General features: G+C 57.7%; 1 protein-coding gene across 5 annotated transcripts in view; it reads right to left on the minus strand.

Moving 5' to 3' along the window:
• Nucleotides 1-15,013, minus strand: part of SCUBE1 (signal peptide, CUB domain and EGF like domain containing 1) — a 134,624-nt gene that overhangs the window by 5,415 nt on the left and 114,196 nt on the right. For all 5 annotated transcript variants that reach the window (XM_047743349.1, XM_047743352.1, XM_047743348.1 and 2 more), the window contains 8 exons: nt 10,588-10,707; nt 10,200-10,304; nt 9,215-9,328; nt 8,283-8,420; nt 6,889-7,092; nt 3,450-3,611; nt 1,983-2,150; nt 249-410 (listed from right to left, as the gene is read on the minus strand). In XM_047743349.1, the coding sequence (XP_047599305.1) occupies nt 249-410; nt 1,983-2,150; nt 3,450-3,611; nt 6,889-7,092; nt 8,283-8,420; nt 9,215-9,328; nt 10,200-10,304; nt 10,588-10,707 (1,173 nt within the window). The remainder of the gene's footprint in view (nt 1-248; nt 411-1,982; nt 2,151-3,449; nt 3,612-6,888; nt 7,093-8,282; nt 8,421-9,214; nt 9,329-10,199; nt 10,305-10,587; nt 10,708-15,013) is intronic.

Here is a 15,013-nt window from a genome sequence, read left to right on the forward strand (position 1 = left end):
CCTCAGCCCCTGAACCGCAGCCCCCTGCCACGGGCCCGGCTTTCCCCTCCACAGACCCGGAGCCCTGGGCAGACCCACCGAGCACAGAGGCGCGGGGGGGCGTCACCCTGAGTGGACGTGTGGGTGTGCTGGAGCCGGGCGGGGTCCCTGGGGTCCTGTGGGCACGGTGTGGGGTGGGGCTTGCCCCGCCCGCAACAGCCCGCACGCCCTGCGTCCCCCGCAGCAGCCGTAGGGAGAGCTGTACCTACTTTTGCAGTGTGTGACGTTGGTGGAGCCATCGAAGTCCGTGCTGGTGTTGCCCGGGCAGGTGATGCAGTGGTTCTGGCCAAACTCGGGCTGGTAGGTGCCCACGGGGCAGCGGATGCACCGGTGGGTGGTGGTGTTGTAGTGGTGGCCCGGGGAGCAGTGCACTGTGGGCGGGGGGGGGGGGTGCAGGTGGGAAAGGGCAGGGGACGTTCTCCCCAGCGCCTCCCTGCCCTCGAGGTCTGTCATGGTGCCCAGTTCAAAGCCCTTCTTTACCACCCAGTGGCCGCCCACCATCCACGCTCGGTCCTGTCCACAGCTGTGTGGAGCTTGGGGGCCGCCTGGAGCTGGGCAGTGAGCTCTGTGACCGAGGCCTGCCCGTGGGGGGCATGTGTTCGGGGACAAGAAATGGGACATGAGCTGTTGTAAGGCTGGGTGTGCGCCGCTCAAGGGGTGTGGGGACCTTGTGTGGAGGCTTGAGCCATGTGGAGTCAGCTGGGAGGTGATCTAGGGAGGGAGTGGGCGTGGCCAGAGTAGAAGTCACAGGCCATGGCCATGAGCTCCTGGGTCCAGGGGTCATGCTAGGCTTCGCTCTGAGGGAGAAGGGGACCTGGAGCCACCACATGGTCCAGGCTGCTGCTCTGGGAGTGATCTTGGGGGTGAGGGGTGGGGTGGGGAGGCCGTGCAGCAGTGGCCTGGCTGAGGGCTGCTGGCAGGGGCTGTGGACAGACTGGATGTGAGGTCAGAGGGAGAGCACTCAGGGGGATTCCAAGGTCTCCCTGGGCCCCTGCTAGGACAGAGCTGGTGTGAGCTGGGTGGGGGGGCACTGTGTGGCCAAGATGAGGGGCTCTGGCCACGTGGGATATGATCGGGGCTGTCCCCCAGCAGGAGGGTGTAGCACTGAGTTCAGGACAGACGCGGGGCTGGGGTCACTGGATGCTCTTCCTACCCAGACTCTAGAGTCAGTGCCAGGCTGGGGACCCCAGCACTACCAGCCAAGGGGTGGGTGGGTGAGGCTGAGCAGAGCCTGAGGCCGCAGGGCTGCAGGAGATGCCAGCTGGGAAGGGACTTGGCTCCAGCCTCGATGGGAGCGATGATCGGGGGGACGGTGGGGTGAGAGTCTGACTAGAGGGGAGAGGAAGTGTAGTCCACGTGCTCCTTCTACAAGTTTCACAGTAAGGAGGAGAAATCCTGGCAGGAACTGGAGGAGAGGTGGAGTTTTCTCTTCTAGAAGGGAGGGTTCTGTCTGTCTGTCCCCAAGAATATCAGGGTCAGCAGGTGGGAAGCGTGTCCCAAAGGCCCTTGGCAGGACGGGAGTGTGTGGAAGGGGAGGCAGTGCCATCAGGGGAATTTGGTGACCATGGAAGGGAAGGTGTGGCTGGACAGCAGGACCCCCACGGGCCTAAAAGGAGGATCTCCAGGGAAGGTGAGATGGTCCGACCTTGTCCCACTGCCCCTGCATTTCTTCATCCCCCAAACTGCGCCCCCCGCAAAAGAGCCTTTCCTGTGAGTCAGGTTCAAAGCTCCCATCTGTAACCACTATGCCTGCCTGGCTCTCCCATCTGAGACTCTCGGGTGGGCTTGTGTGGTCCCCGCTGTCCCTGTCCCAGGTGTGGCATGGTGCTGGTCCCATGTCTACTGCCGGCAGCTCCGGGCCACCCCTCAGCCCTTGGACATCGGCCACGTGGGAGATGAGCGGTGTTGAGGGAAAACATCACTGCACAGTTCCGGCGACTCACCTTTGGCCTCGCAGTCTTGGAAGGAGACCGCGCCCTCGTGCTTGGTGAGCAGCCCCCCTCCACAGGGGAAGCAGCCCGTGCGCCCAGGCTCAGGCTGGTATGTGCCCACCGGGCAGGGCTGGCAGGGCTGGAAGCCATCCGGGGAGAAGAAGCCTGGGGAGCACTGGCCTGGAAGTCAGGGGTCATGGCTCAGGCTGGCAGGAGGTCCAGGTGCCTCAGTCCAGACCCTGCTCTCAACCCTCACCTGCCCTGGGGAAGGGGACCATGGCTAGGGGTGGTGCCGGGGGCGGGGGGAACTGGGGGAAAGAGCTGGGCTGCCTCCCCGCCAGGTCCGGATGCTGCACTGTGGGGCCTTGGCCAGGCCTGGCTTCACCTCTCCCACTAGCAAGAGCAGGTGGCTTTGCTGCTCAGCTGGGAAGTGTGGACCCCAGATGTGCAGGGGAGAGATCAGAGGAGCTGCCCCCGGGGGGGCGGGCCACACTGCGTCCTCCACATGAGGAACTGGGCTCCAGTCTGCAGGGCTGGGCCAGGCGGGGAGGTGGGGGAGTCCGGGAGGTTCCTGAGGGCATGGCTGGGACAGAGAGGGGACAACACACCCAGGATTAAGTTGGGATGCAGAGGGTGCTTTGGCATTGAGTAAGGGGTGGGCTGGAGGCCCTCTCGGCCCAGACCCGGAATTCTCTGAATTCTCTGCTCCTACCAGTGGCCGCTCTCTGCTCTCAGTCACTGGCCCTGCTAAGGGCAGAGACCACAGTCTCGGAGGGCACAGCCAGCTAGCCTGCAGGGACTCAGGGCTGGTCTCTGATCCCTTCTGTACCCCAGAGAAAGCTGGCTGGTGGTCCCCACTGTCCCACCCACCCACCCTTGCAGGCACACTTTTCCCCACCCATTGTCTTGGGTGGTCCCCACGACGGCCGGGGAGGGCAGGCTGTTGGGTGGGGGTGTGAGCCCATACCGCAGATGTGGTTAAGTGAAGCTGTAAATGGAAAAGCTCTTTGCAAACCAAGTTGTGCTTGGTAAACTGCCAAAGGGCTTCCCAAACCATCTATAGGGCAAACTGTAAAGTTCACATGGAGAACATCGAGGATGGTGTGGGGCTCCACACCATGTAACACGTCTGGTCAATCATATGGCACTACGTGCCTCGTTACAGACAGTAAGTGGGCCCCAAAACGACCAGGTGTTTATAAACCGTAAAGTCCTTTCCAAACCACGTACTGCTGTTCTCCGGTGCACTAGGCCCAGCCCGGGGCCTGCTGGCACACAGATGCTTTGTGACCCCAGTGGCCACTGTGAGTGTGGCAGCCTGGAAGTCATGCCAGGCTCTGCACATGGCCGAGAGATTTATGGAATATCACTAGGGACTGGGCCTTGACTTTGAGAACCTCAGTAGAGACAGGAGTTGCCGCCGAATCCCCCCACCGCAACCCCCAGCCCTTCCTCCCTCCAGGGGGGACCCGCACTTGCCTCCACACTCGGAAACGTTGCGGGCACCAGCCAGGCCGAGCCCATCGCTGCTGGGGCATGGCGTGCAGCTGAGTTGGCCATCCCTGTCCTGGTAGGACCCCGGTGCGCATGGCACACATTGGCCAGGCTCTCCGCTGAAGTAGGTGCCAGGTGCGCAGGCCACTGTGGAGGCAAAGTGGAGAGATTGCTGGGGGGCAGAGGTGGGGAGCAGTGGCCAGGTGCTTTGTCTCCCGGTACCTCAAACCCAGGCTTGTCCTCCCAGATACACCACATCCCTCATCCCTTTGGCTCAAAGATCCCAGAAGGGCCCAGGGCCATCTCAGAAGAGCTAAGGGTAGGAGCAAGGCAGCAGCCGTCTGTGAAGAGCCCGGAGGCCTGACCCTGGTCTCCGGCCCCGTCCTCGCTGCTCCCACTGAGCCCTGAGGTCTCTCTCTGCTCTGTGTCCTGCCCTCCAGCCCTGACCCCTCAGCCTGTGTCCCAACAGTTTCCTGGCCGTCCCATGGGTGTTTTGTCCAAACCGAGATCTCCTATCCTCCCCCTTCCTTCCCCATGGGGAGGAGTGGCCATGTGGGGACAGTGTGCAGAGGGCATGGGGAGAGTGACAGAGGCAGGGGCACGGAGGCCTGGTGGTGGAGAGTCGTCCAGAGGCCATGTGGTCAGCTGCATATAAAAAACCGACGCTAAGACTGACTGGGAAAATAAGGAGAAAATAAGGAGGGAGGGAGCCGGAGGTTTCCTGGAGAAGAAATTTAGAAACATGGAAAGAGGGGAGGTTAGAAAGAACCCTGAGCTATTGGACTGGAGGCACTGGTGTGAATGCATGGTTTTATAAAGCGCGCGCACACACACACACACACACACACACACACCCATGTACCCATAACGCCTGTGCAAGTCCATATACACGCCCATGTTTAATATATACCCATACTCACTAGTTCTGTCCAGTGAGAGCCTGGAAGGACGGACGCTGCATTAACAATGAGGACCCCAGCTCTGGCTTCTGCATATTTTCCTCCTCTAGGGGTCCCGGGGTCCCTGACTGATTGTGAAGGCTGGGGCAGGGGAAGTACAGGTTTGTGCCCTGGAATCCTCAGCAAGTGACGGAGGTGGGGGGCATGTCCGAAGGACGGGGGAACCGGCCTGACTGGCTACACCAGGAATGATCTGAGCCCTGAACTAAGTAACGCTAGGCTTGGATTACAGCCCCGTAAAGAACAGAGGAGTCGTGGAGCCCACACTGATACACATACACAGACATGTAGGTGCTCGGATACATCCGTGAGTGAGGGGGAGGGAAAGCTCTTCCTTACAGAACGCTAATGCACCCGGACTAGGGCCGGCTGGAATGGAGGACACCGTCCAGCAACCATCGCAGACGTGGCTGCTTTGGCGGGAGCTGTCACTGACTGCGATGGCTGCGGCTGGGCGGAGGATGTCTGATGCGAAGCAGTTTGTTGTATAGACTCAGAATTCCAGCCCCAGAAAATCTGCCTCAATGGCAGAAGGAAAAGGGAGGGGGAAGGACCTGTGGGGGCCTGGGTCAGTACCCGCGCCTCCTGACGGGGGCGCTGAAGAGCAGGCATCGAGTGGGGTTTTCCTGCCCAGTGGGTCATGGAAATGGGGGATGCAGCCCCATGAGGGTCATCCTACAGCAGGAGGACAGGAAAAGCAGGGAAACAGCGAAGGGCTGCTCCACATTGAAGGAATCTGGAGAGAAAGGACACTGAACGTGTGGGACAGGGACGCTGGGGGAAGACTGGGGGAATTGGAATGGGCTGTGAGGGCTGGACGCGCTTGGGGCAGCACACAGGGGAACCCGGACGAAGAAACCGTGGACGTTTCTTGTTCTGCCTGGCAGTATTTCCGAATGTTTGAAATGATTTCAAAATAAAAAACAGAAGAAGGGGGCGTCACTGCCTTCAGCTTGGGTCATGATCCTGGGGTCCTGGGATCGAGCCCCGCATCAGGCTCCCTGCTTGGTGGGAAGCCTGCTTCTCCCTCTCCCACTCCCCTGTTTGTGTTCCCTCTCTCACTCCGTCTCTGTCAAATAAATAAATAACTAAATAAAATTATAAGAACAGAGCGCCTGGGTGGCTCAGTTGGTTGCACATCTGCCTTTGGCTCTGGTCATGATCTCTCCTGGGATCGAGTTCCACTTTGGGCTCCCTGCTCAGCAGGGAGTCTGCTGCTCCCTCTCCCTCTGCCCCTTTCCCTGGTGTTGCACTCTCTCTCGCAAATAAATAAAAAGATAAAATCTTAAACAAAAAAAATGACATCACAAAGGCCCTGCCCTCCTGCTACGCTCTCTCCACTGCTGCAGCCGGAGCCCCTCCTCCCCCCCCACACCCCTGAATCCCACCTCTTCTCCAGCAGCTCCCCAATTAATCTCCTGGCCCAGCCTATGCTTTGTGCCCCAGGTTTGTGGCTCCAGCCATCCTAACCATTCAATGTCTTCACAGGGATGACTCACGGGCATGAGCTAGTGAGCACAGACACTCTGTCTCCTCCAGCCGTGCCTTCCCCAGGTTCCCCAGATCAGAGTATGATGTCGCTTCTGTCCCGTGGCCCTTGGGGGCTGCCCTCGAAGCCTCCTTCCTCCCAGCCACCCCTCCAAAGTGCTCTCTTTGTCTTGTTCCTTCTTGTCGTGCTGCCAGCCCCCACTCCCCGTTCAAGGCTCTACTGACTCCCTTCCCCAGTCCTTGCTCATGGAAGCCTTCCCCTGATGAGAGACCGATAATGTTCCTCTGCTTGGAAACTTCCCATGGCTTCCACCGCACCAGAGAAGCACCATGGCCCTACGGCAAGGCCCTGAGGTGGCTGTGCGTGTGGGTGTGGGTATGCTTGTCTGCTGGCTGCCTTTTTTCCCTGGTAAATGTGAACCCCAGCAGAGAAGGGCTCCGTCCATTCTCCTGCAGGCAGCCACCGTGGCTATCTCTCGATAACCGCCCCCTCAACGGTCCCCGGCCTCCCAGGCCTGGACATGGGCTGGCTGCCCCGCCTGAGCTCCTGCCGTGGGCCCGGCCTCATCTGCTTCCTGGCAGCCTGTGCTCACCCCAGGGGCCCTCAGCCTCTGCCCTCAGCTCGCACGCTGCCTCTGCTGGGAAGCCCTCTCTAGCCAGAGACTAGTCCCCGTGCCCCTTCTGCTCCCCTGCTGCAGCGGAGCTGGCCCACATTCTCCCTGTCCTGCCCGTCCTCAGCACTGTGGTGAGGATTTTGCGTGCAAACGTTAGCCCAGCAAGAGCCTTGCCCAGGGCATGGCACCAGGCGAGTGCTCTTCAAATGACCGCGTGATGATGAGCGTGGGACTGCTTCTGTCTGGCAAGCTTTTGTCTCACTGTCCCCTCCCAGTGTGTCTGTTGCCCCGGGCCCCCCGTGGGAGGAAGGGCAGAGAAGGCTTGCCGAGTGGGCATCCCAATGGCCACGGGCAGGGACGCACCGCATTTCCCGTCCTGTAACACCTGGCCTGTGCTGCACGTCCCCTGGCCCTCCAGGGCCTTGGCCGGCCACTGGGCCATCGCGTACTCTGTGCCTGCGACCTGGACGGAGAAGTGCTGCCGGCCGATGGACTTCCGCAGAGTCTTGATGGCGGCCTGCAGGCTCTGCTCGGCTCGCTTCCGCATGCAGTCCGCCTCGCAGGTGTCTGCAGGGGCAGGAGGGACGGTGACTCGCAACCCCGGAGCAGCCTCTTCCCTGACCTTCCCCCACCCTTCCGCCAGGCCTCTGCTCCCAGCATGGTTCACACAGCAGCTGGGGGCCGAGGCACCGCTGTGGCGTCCATCCGACAGAGAAGGAGACTGAGGGCCCTAGAGGTGTGACCTGCTCAAGGCGACACTGCAGATCGGAGGAGTAACTGGGGCTCTGCCACGGCAATGCCCCAGGACCTAGCTCATGGACCGGCGCTCCTTCCTGCCCCCCAACACCCTTGAGGCTTCCACCGTTCCCAGGATAATGCCCAGCTTTCTGGCCTTGACTCCAAGGCCCCTTGTAGTGGAGCCCTTGCCCGCCTTGCTAGGCCTCACCCCCAGCACTCTGACACCTACTGTGAACTCCACTTTCTAGCCACTCTGTCTGGCTCACCACCTCCTGGGCACATCCCATTCCCTCTGACCTCTGTGCCTTTCCCTATTCTATTCCCTCTGTCTGAATGCCATTCCCTGCCACCTCCTCCACTTGGTGAACTTTAAGTCCTGATTCAAATGGTGTCTTTTCTGGGAAGACTTCCTGGGCCCCTCTCTTGGGGAGACCGCTCAGTTGCATGTCCTGTTTGCTCTCATCCCCTCACCACCCAGGGTGTCCCTTAGCACTGGGTGGTTTGTGTGTAGGTCCGCCTCTCTGTGGCTGGGAGTGCTGCCAGCACGAGGACCCTTGTCTGGTTCCCTCTTTCCGCAGTGCCCAGGGCTCAGCACACACAGCACAGATCTCAGATCTCAACTCCTCTGTCTCAACTCAATTCTCATTTACAGCCAAAAGGAAAGCACCGATATGAAACACAAGCCAGCACTACAAGCCCCCTTCTGGAACCTGGGAAAGATAGGCCCTTGTCTCAATTGTTCCAGAAACGCTACAGGCATGAACCTTTCCAGGTCCCAGCGAGGGTATGACTGGGTGGAGAGAGGCCGCGCAGCTGTCACCCCGGGCCCCTGAGCCCTGTCCCTCTCATTGCCCTGGGACTCCTATTCCATCCTGGGCGACCCGGCACCTCCCTCCCCTGCCTGGCTGGCCTCTGCCTCCAGTAGCCGCAGCTCAGGTGGTCACCAGCTTCACACTGGGCAGACCCTGCCGGCCCTCCTGGCCCCTGCCCTCCCCGAGGCCGTCCAGAACCTCACGCACCTGGCGCCTCTTCCATCTTCGTCTCCACCTCGAACTCCGCTGTGATGTGGGTCACCTCCTTGGATGGGGACTTTTTGCCACGGCGCCTCTTCTTAGAGGAGTCACATTTGAGGGTCACAAAGGTCAGGTGGCAGTTTTCTGGACAAAGAAGGGACCACTATGGCAAAGGTGGCACAGGGCAGGAAGCAGGGTCCTCTGGAGCCCTGCGCACAGATCACTAGCAGCGAGGCTTCTGCGTTGTCTAATAGTCTGCGGTGCAGGAGGGGAAACCGAGGCTAGAGGCCAGGCTGGCTCGAGGTCTCGTGAGGGGCTGGTGGCTGAGCCAGGCCTTGCACCAGCCATCTGAGCCCCTCACACCACTGACCACGGAGGCCCTCGTGCATACTTGCTCAGCGACGCTGTGCAGCTCGACTCCATGGGGCTGGGCCCAGGTTGGGTCTGCCTGAGGGCTGCGCTCTGTTAGCTTTGGGGAGAAATTAATTCTAAGGTGTTCAGGAATCTTCATGGAAACAGCTGGGACGCTCTTCTCTTGGGCCCTTCTCTCCGAGCTTTCCCCTGGAAAGCCTGGAACGCCTTCTTGGCCTCCCTCATTCAAGAATGTGCTACCGAGTGCGGCCTGGGAGGCCTTCTGGACAGTTAGGCTGCACACCAACATCTGCCCTGGGGAGCTCATCTAACCCCGGGTGAGATAGGGACCGTGGGCCCCAGGAATGCTGGGGGACCCAGGTTTTCCACTCAAACACTGCCCTGGGACACCACCACCGTCTACACTGCTCCAGGCCTGGCTCCTGGGGCTTAGGGACCATGACTGTGGGGACGAAGCGAGGTCCCCATCCTTGGAACCCAACCCCGCTGGACCCTGGGCTCCCAGCTCTCAGGCACGGGGACCCCTCCACCCTTGGTGTGGCCTGGTGCCGAGGCAGCCCACTCACCCAGCAGCAACTGCCTCAGGGCCTCCTTTGCTGGCTCCCTGCTGTGGGGTCGGAGGTGGCACTTGGTGTCTCGGATCTTGAAGCGGGCCTTCTGCCTGATGGGGGCAGGTGCACCTGGGGAAAGCCCAAATCCCCCCAGGTGGCAGCCTCTCCGGTGGGCAGGGAGGGGGTGGGGCCGGGGGCCACGGAGGAAGTGCCTGAGCGCTAGGGGGCGGCTAGTGGGACCAAGTCACTGGGGGCTGGGGGAACCCCGCTGCCTCTTTCCTCTCCCCGCCCGGCCTGAAAAAGGTGGGAGCATGGATGCTGGAGCCACACTCAAGCGGGGGCCGCCCGGCCGGCGGTCTTCTGAGGAGGAGGAAAGGCAGGCCTCCCAATGCCTCCCCCATTGCCCTGGACAGTTCATGTGGCTCCTGTTATTAGGCAAGGGGGCAGAACAGAAGAGAGAGGGAAGCAAGGAAGGGAAGGGGCTTTGAAATAGGACAGACGCCCCGAACTGCTGATTCCTTCCAAGAGCAAATCCCAGCGGCCTGGATAAAGAACCCGACGAGGGCGGATCTCAGCATCACATCCCGTTACACGCCCACAGACGCCCCCGTGACATCGAATTCAGTTTCCAGAATAGGCAAGGCTGTTAAAGACGCGGCCGCAGGCCGGGGAGCTGGCGCTGTGTGGACCAGGACCCGGCTGCTGGGGCCCGAAGGGCACAGGTCTTCTGGGCCCTCAGGGTCACAGTGGAGGCGACTCGCCTCACTGGAACAGAGCCGGAGACCCGAGGAGGCCTAGCATGTCAGAGTCACTGCAGCCCAGAGTGTGGCCCAGGGGTCCCGGGCCTGCTCTCAGCTCACCAGCACCCCGGGCCATGCCGGGCCGGCCCCAGGCCAGGAAGCTCTTCCCTAGGCAGCGTCCCTCCCCACCATCCCGCTCGGGGGTGGGCTTCAAGGTCCGGGGTGCAGTGGGCGCCACCGGCGCGGACAGGCGGGGCTACCTGAGCAGCTGCGCCCCATGCCGGAGCCGGTGTCATTGCGCTTTGGTGGCATCTTGCCCTGGACACCCGGGACGCCGCAGCTCAGGCTGTAGCTGTTCTCCGAGTCTGCAGAGAGGCCGGGGGAGAGATGGAGACCTCAGATCCTGGAAGCCTCAGAGGGGTCACTGTGGGAGGGAACGAGGCCCCCGCACTTGTGGAGAGGACCACTGGGGTCCACAGGGAACAGGACAGCGGGCCAGGGTCTCTCAGTGATCAGGGCCGGGGGGCCTCGTTCCTAGGTTGGGCTCCTTCCTGGAGAATGGCAGGGAGCAGGGGGTGGACCCCAGGGAAGGAAGGCCCCCCCCGCACCCCACTCCCTCATCCCTTCCCGGGCTCGGCCTCAGGTTACCTGGCACGAAGAGTGAGTGGGCTGGGCAGGAAAGGGAGCAGCTCTCCACACCACCCACCTTGCTGCAGGACAGCTGGGGCCAGGGGGAGGCTTTGGCACGAGAAAGGCATTTGCCCGTCTCTGAGGAGGGGAAAGACATAAGAGAGGGCTGGAGGGGGCCAGGGTGGAGGCTTCTAGAAGCCCTGCCCCTGAGTGTGGACCGCGGGGGACTCCTGCCACATCCCCACCTTGTGACCAGATCCTGGGGGGGAAGGGGCTAGGAGATGGCGGGGTCCACATGTACCTGCGTGTGTGGGGATGCCGGGCCCAGAAAGCTGGCTTGCTCCCTCCTCCCTCTGACCAGTCCAGGCTGTCTGTGAGAAAGCTCGTGCCACAGGCCCGGACCAGAGGGCAGGGCTGGATTCTCCAGAGCAGGGCCATGCCCCTCTGGGTAAGGGAGCAGGTGGAAATGACATGGGGTTCTTGGCAGTGACCAAGCTCTGAGTATGTGAGGGTCACTGGGAGCCCCTCCTCAGGGCAGCCACTGGACACAGCCATTACGTGTCTGGAGAGGTCCCAAACTAAGCTCTTCAGAGTTTCATAGGTGTTTTTTATTTATTTACTTATTTATAAAAATATTTTATTATTTGGCAGGCAGAGGGAGATGCAGACTCCCCGCTGAGCAGGGAGCCCGACTCAGGGCTCGATCCCAGGACCGTGGGATCATGACCTGAGCCGAAGGCAGACGCTTAACCGACTGAGCCACCCAGGCACCGTTCTCAGGTGTTTCTGACTCTTTTGAGGACTGACAGGTCTATAGCCGCGGTAAACTCAGAACTGATTTCATCCCCATCTGGCTGGTCAGGGAGGCATGCCCCTGGAAGCATCCCCCGGAGGCCGTCGTCAATGGTCACGTCGCTTCCGGGAAAGGCTGAAGCAGGCGACTCAGCCAAAAAAACAAAGCGAAGTGGGAAATTGTCAATGTGGGTGATTTTCAACATGTGGCTTAACATCTTCAAGGAATCTTAGAAAGTTAACAATCTAGAAATGAAAACAAACTCGCAGCCCTCCAGATAGAACAGCTGGCCCCCAAGTAGATACAAGGCCGAGAGTCCTCTGCTCCCAAAGAATCAGGAAGTTTCAAGTAAAACCACCGACGGATAATGCAAGACACAAGAGCCCCAGGAAGAACCAATGTTCCCGCTGGTTGAGAAGCAGGAGAAACATCTATAAACTTCCAAGGGAGACCTAAGCCCCCAGGACCTTCCCTGAACTTTCTCCAGATTCCTAAAGGGAACTGTCAGTGAGAGCTGCAGCTCTGCTTTGTGGTGCCAGTGGGGGCCACTCATGGGGGGAGCCAAACCAGCCCAGCCCTGAGCATCCTGGGTGCTCTTGCTGGGTGCTCTTGCTGGGTGCTCTCACTGGGACCCCGAGGATACAAAGCGCTGATAGCTCTGGCCCCAGACCATTTCTCAGGGTTGTGTTTGCCTTGAAAAGCTTCGAGGGATGAGGAACATCTCCTCCTAGATAAGGAGCCCACTGGCTCTGTTCACCATAGAAGTGGTGAGTTTCCCAGGCTGGGTGGCCCTCGGCTGTGATGTAATTTCTCTGCTTGTATGGCATCGAGGGGGCACATGGGACTCGGGGGTGGGGCAGGGGGACCCACACAAATGTACTCTCTACCCTGATCACTGTGCTGAGTACTGACATCCTTTGTCTCTGGCCCCGGGTTCCAGGATGTCCCGAGCACCTGGGAAACAGCAGCAGGCCAGCTGACGAGCTGCATGTAGGCGACATCTCTGACCCCACCGTATGTACTCACTGATCCCATCACCGCCAAATACCAAAGCCCAGAGAAAAGTTTAAAGTCACCTAACAAGCAAGAGGAAAGGCAAACTGACAGACGATAAGCAAAAAAAAAAATCATTTGCCTTAAAGTAAAAATGCCTGGTTGTGGGAGAACATGAATAGAGATAGAAGCAGCTCTGAAAGCAGACAGGGAGTGGCAGAAGGCTGGGGACCATGACCTTGATTGGCTCTGGTTTACTAAAACGACTGAGGCAGGGGACACTCTTGACAGGCCTTGGTTCTTCCCCAAGTTCCAACATGTAACTGCTCCTTGGGAGCTGTTACGAGAAGACAGCCCTCCCTTCCGTGGATCAAAGCCCCTACCCTTGTCGTGCGGCAGGATTTCCTCTGCAAATGGACCCACCAGCTAAAATAAGACTCCAAATAAATACACCTGAAATAGACCTGTGAGGTTATTTCTAGAAGTCCTAGAAAATTGTCCTACACATGATTCAATTTCTAGTGGGTAGGAGTCTTCATATGCATATCACGCATGATTCAAAACAGGATCCCTGGGGCAAAGTTTCCACAGCATCGGCAGAACAAATGGAGCAGAACTCCAGAAGAGTCCAGACTGTCAAAACTATTTTTTTTTTTTTTTTTTTTGGTATGAACCCGCCAAAGTTAGGTCATGCTCTCAGGATACAAGCTCAACAACACTGCGAACATCCACGACCAAGGTTCGTCCCCGCCCTGCCTCAGGGCAAGGCCTTGGCTAGAGTAGTTGGAGAATCTTCAGATCTTGTCCTAGAATCACCTTTAATCCGAGGGTACCATGTGCAGAATGATCCCCACTGTGAACTGAGAGCACCCAGCATTTTTTCTGCTTGTCATTGAACTAATTATGGTAACTGGTTCCTTTATCCTTCTCATATTACCGCCGGGCAACTCCTACCCTTCCTGATGGAGAAACTCATCTCTCTGTGTCTGTACTTCAGACGTGCTCGTATCCAAAACAGATCTTTTGGACATTCCACACCAAGCCCTAACTCAATTGTTGATTGATGGCATGTATCTTAAAAATGAAGAGACTTAAAAATTCATGTGGAAACTCAAGGTAAGTCCAAGAATAGCCAGATCAATCCTGAACACAAAAAACTACGCTGGAAGACTCTCACTTCGTGACTGAAATACTCACTGTAAAGCTACGTTAATCAAGACAGTGGGATACAGGCATCAGGACAAATGGATCAAAGGAAAAGAGAGCCCAGAAATAAACCCACATATTTATGGCCGATGGATTTCAAGAGGATGGCAGGATAATTCAACGGGGAAAAAAAATGGTGTTTTCAACAAATGACACTGTGACAACTGGCTTCCCACAGGCAAAACAATGAAGGTGGACCCCTGTCTCACACCATATACAAATTAATTTGCAATGGATCCAAAGTACAAGAGCTAAAGTGTAAGTTTCCCCAAGTATCAGACCTAAAACTCTTACAAAGTTCTCAGAAGAAAACAGCTGTAAATCTTTGCGACCCTGGATTAGGCAGTGGTTTCTTTCTTTCTTTCTTTCTTTCTTTTTTTTTAAGATTTTATTTATTTATTTGACAGACAGAGATCACAAGTAGGCAGAGAGGCAGGCAGAGAGAGAGGAAGGGAAGCAGGTTCCCCGCTGAGCAGAGAGCCCGATGTGGGGCTCGATCCCAGGACCCTGAGACCATGACCTGAGCTGAAGGCAGAGGCTTTAACCCACTGAGCAACCCAGGAGCCCCTAGGCAGTGGTTTCTTAAAAATGACACCCAAACCACAAGCAGCCAAACAAAAAAAAATTGGTAAATTGGACTTTATGAGAATTAAAAACCTTTAGGCTTCAAAAGACACCATCAAGAAAATGAAAAAACAGCTCATAGAATGGGGGAAATCCCTTGGAAATCATATATCCAATAAGAAACTTGTGTCTAGACTATATGAAGAACTTTAAGAACTTTTATAACTGAATAATAAAAACAGGTAACACAATTAAAAAACGGGCAAAAGATCTGAATAGACATTTCCTGAAAGAAGATCTACAAATACTCAACAAGCACAGGGGAAAGTACTCAACACCACTGGCCATCAGGGAAATACAAACCCAAACCATCATGAGAACCCATTTCATACCCCCCACGATGGCTGTAATCCAAAAGTCAGAAAACAGCAAGGGTGGGCGAGGACGTGGAGAAATCCCACATGGCTGGCGGGACATCAAAGGGCACAGGCTCTTTGGAAAAGCAGATGGTTCCTCAAAAGTGAAAGCCAGTGTAAGTGCACGACCCAGCAACTGCACCTGGCACACACCTGAGCAAACGGCACCTAATGGGACCATTCATAGTCCCATGTTCTTATGACATGCCCCAAGCTGGAAACCCACACATCCATCAACTGATGAGCAGACAACCAAGATGTGGTGTAAGCAGACAGTGGGCTATCATTTGGCTGTCAAGAGGAATGAAGCAGTGACATGCACTCTGACATGGGGGAACCTTGAAAATACAACACTAAATGGAATAATAATGCCCCATGTTGTAGGAGTCCACTTACGCCAAGTGTCCAGAACAGGGAAATCCATGGAGACGAAGTAGATGATGGTTGCCTAAGGCTGGGGGTAGAGGGAAAA

Source organism: Lutra lutra, chromosome 8, assembly GCF_902655055.1.
Source record: "Lutra lutra chromosome 8, mLutLut1.2, whole genome shotgun sequence".
NCBI lineage: Eukaryota > Metazoa > Chordata > Mammalia > Carnivora > Mustelidae > Lutra > Lutra lutra.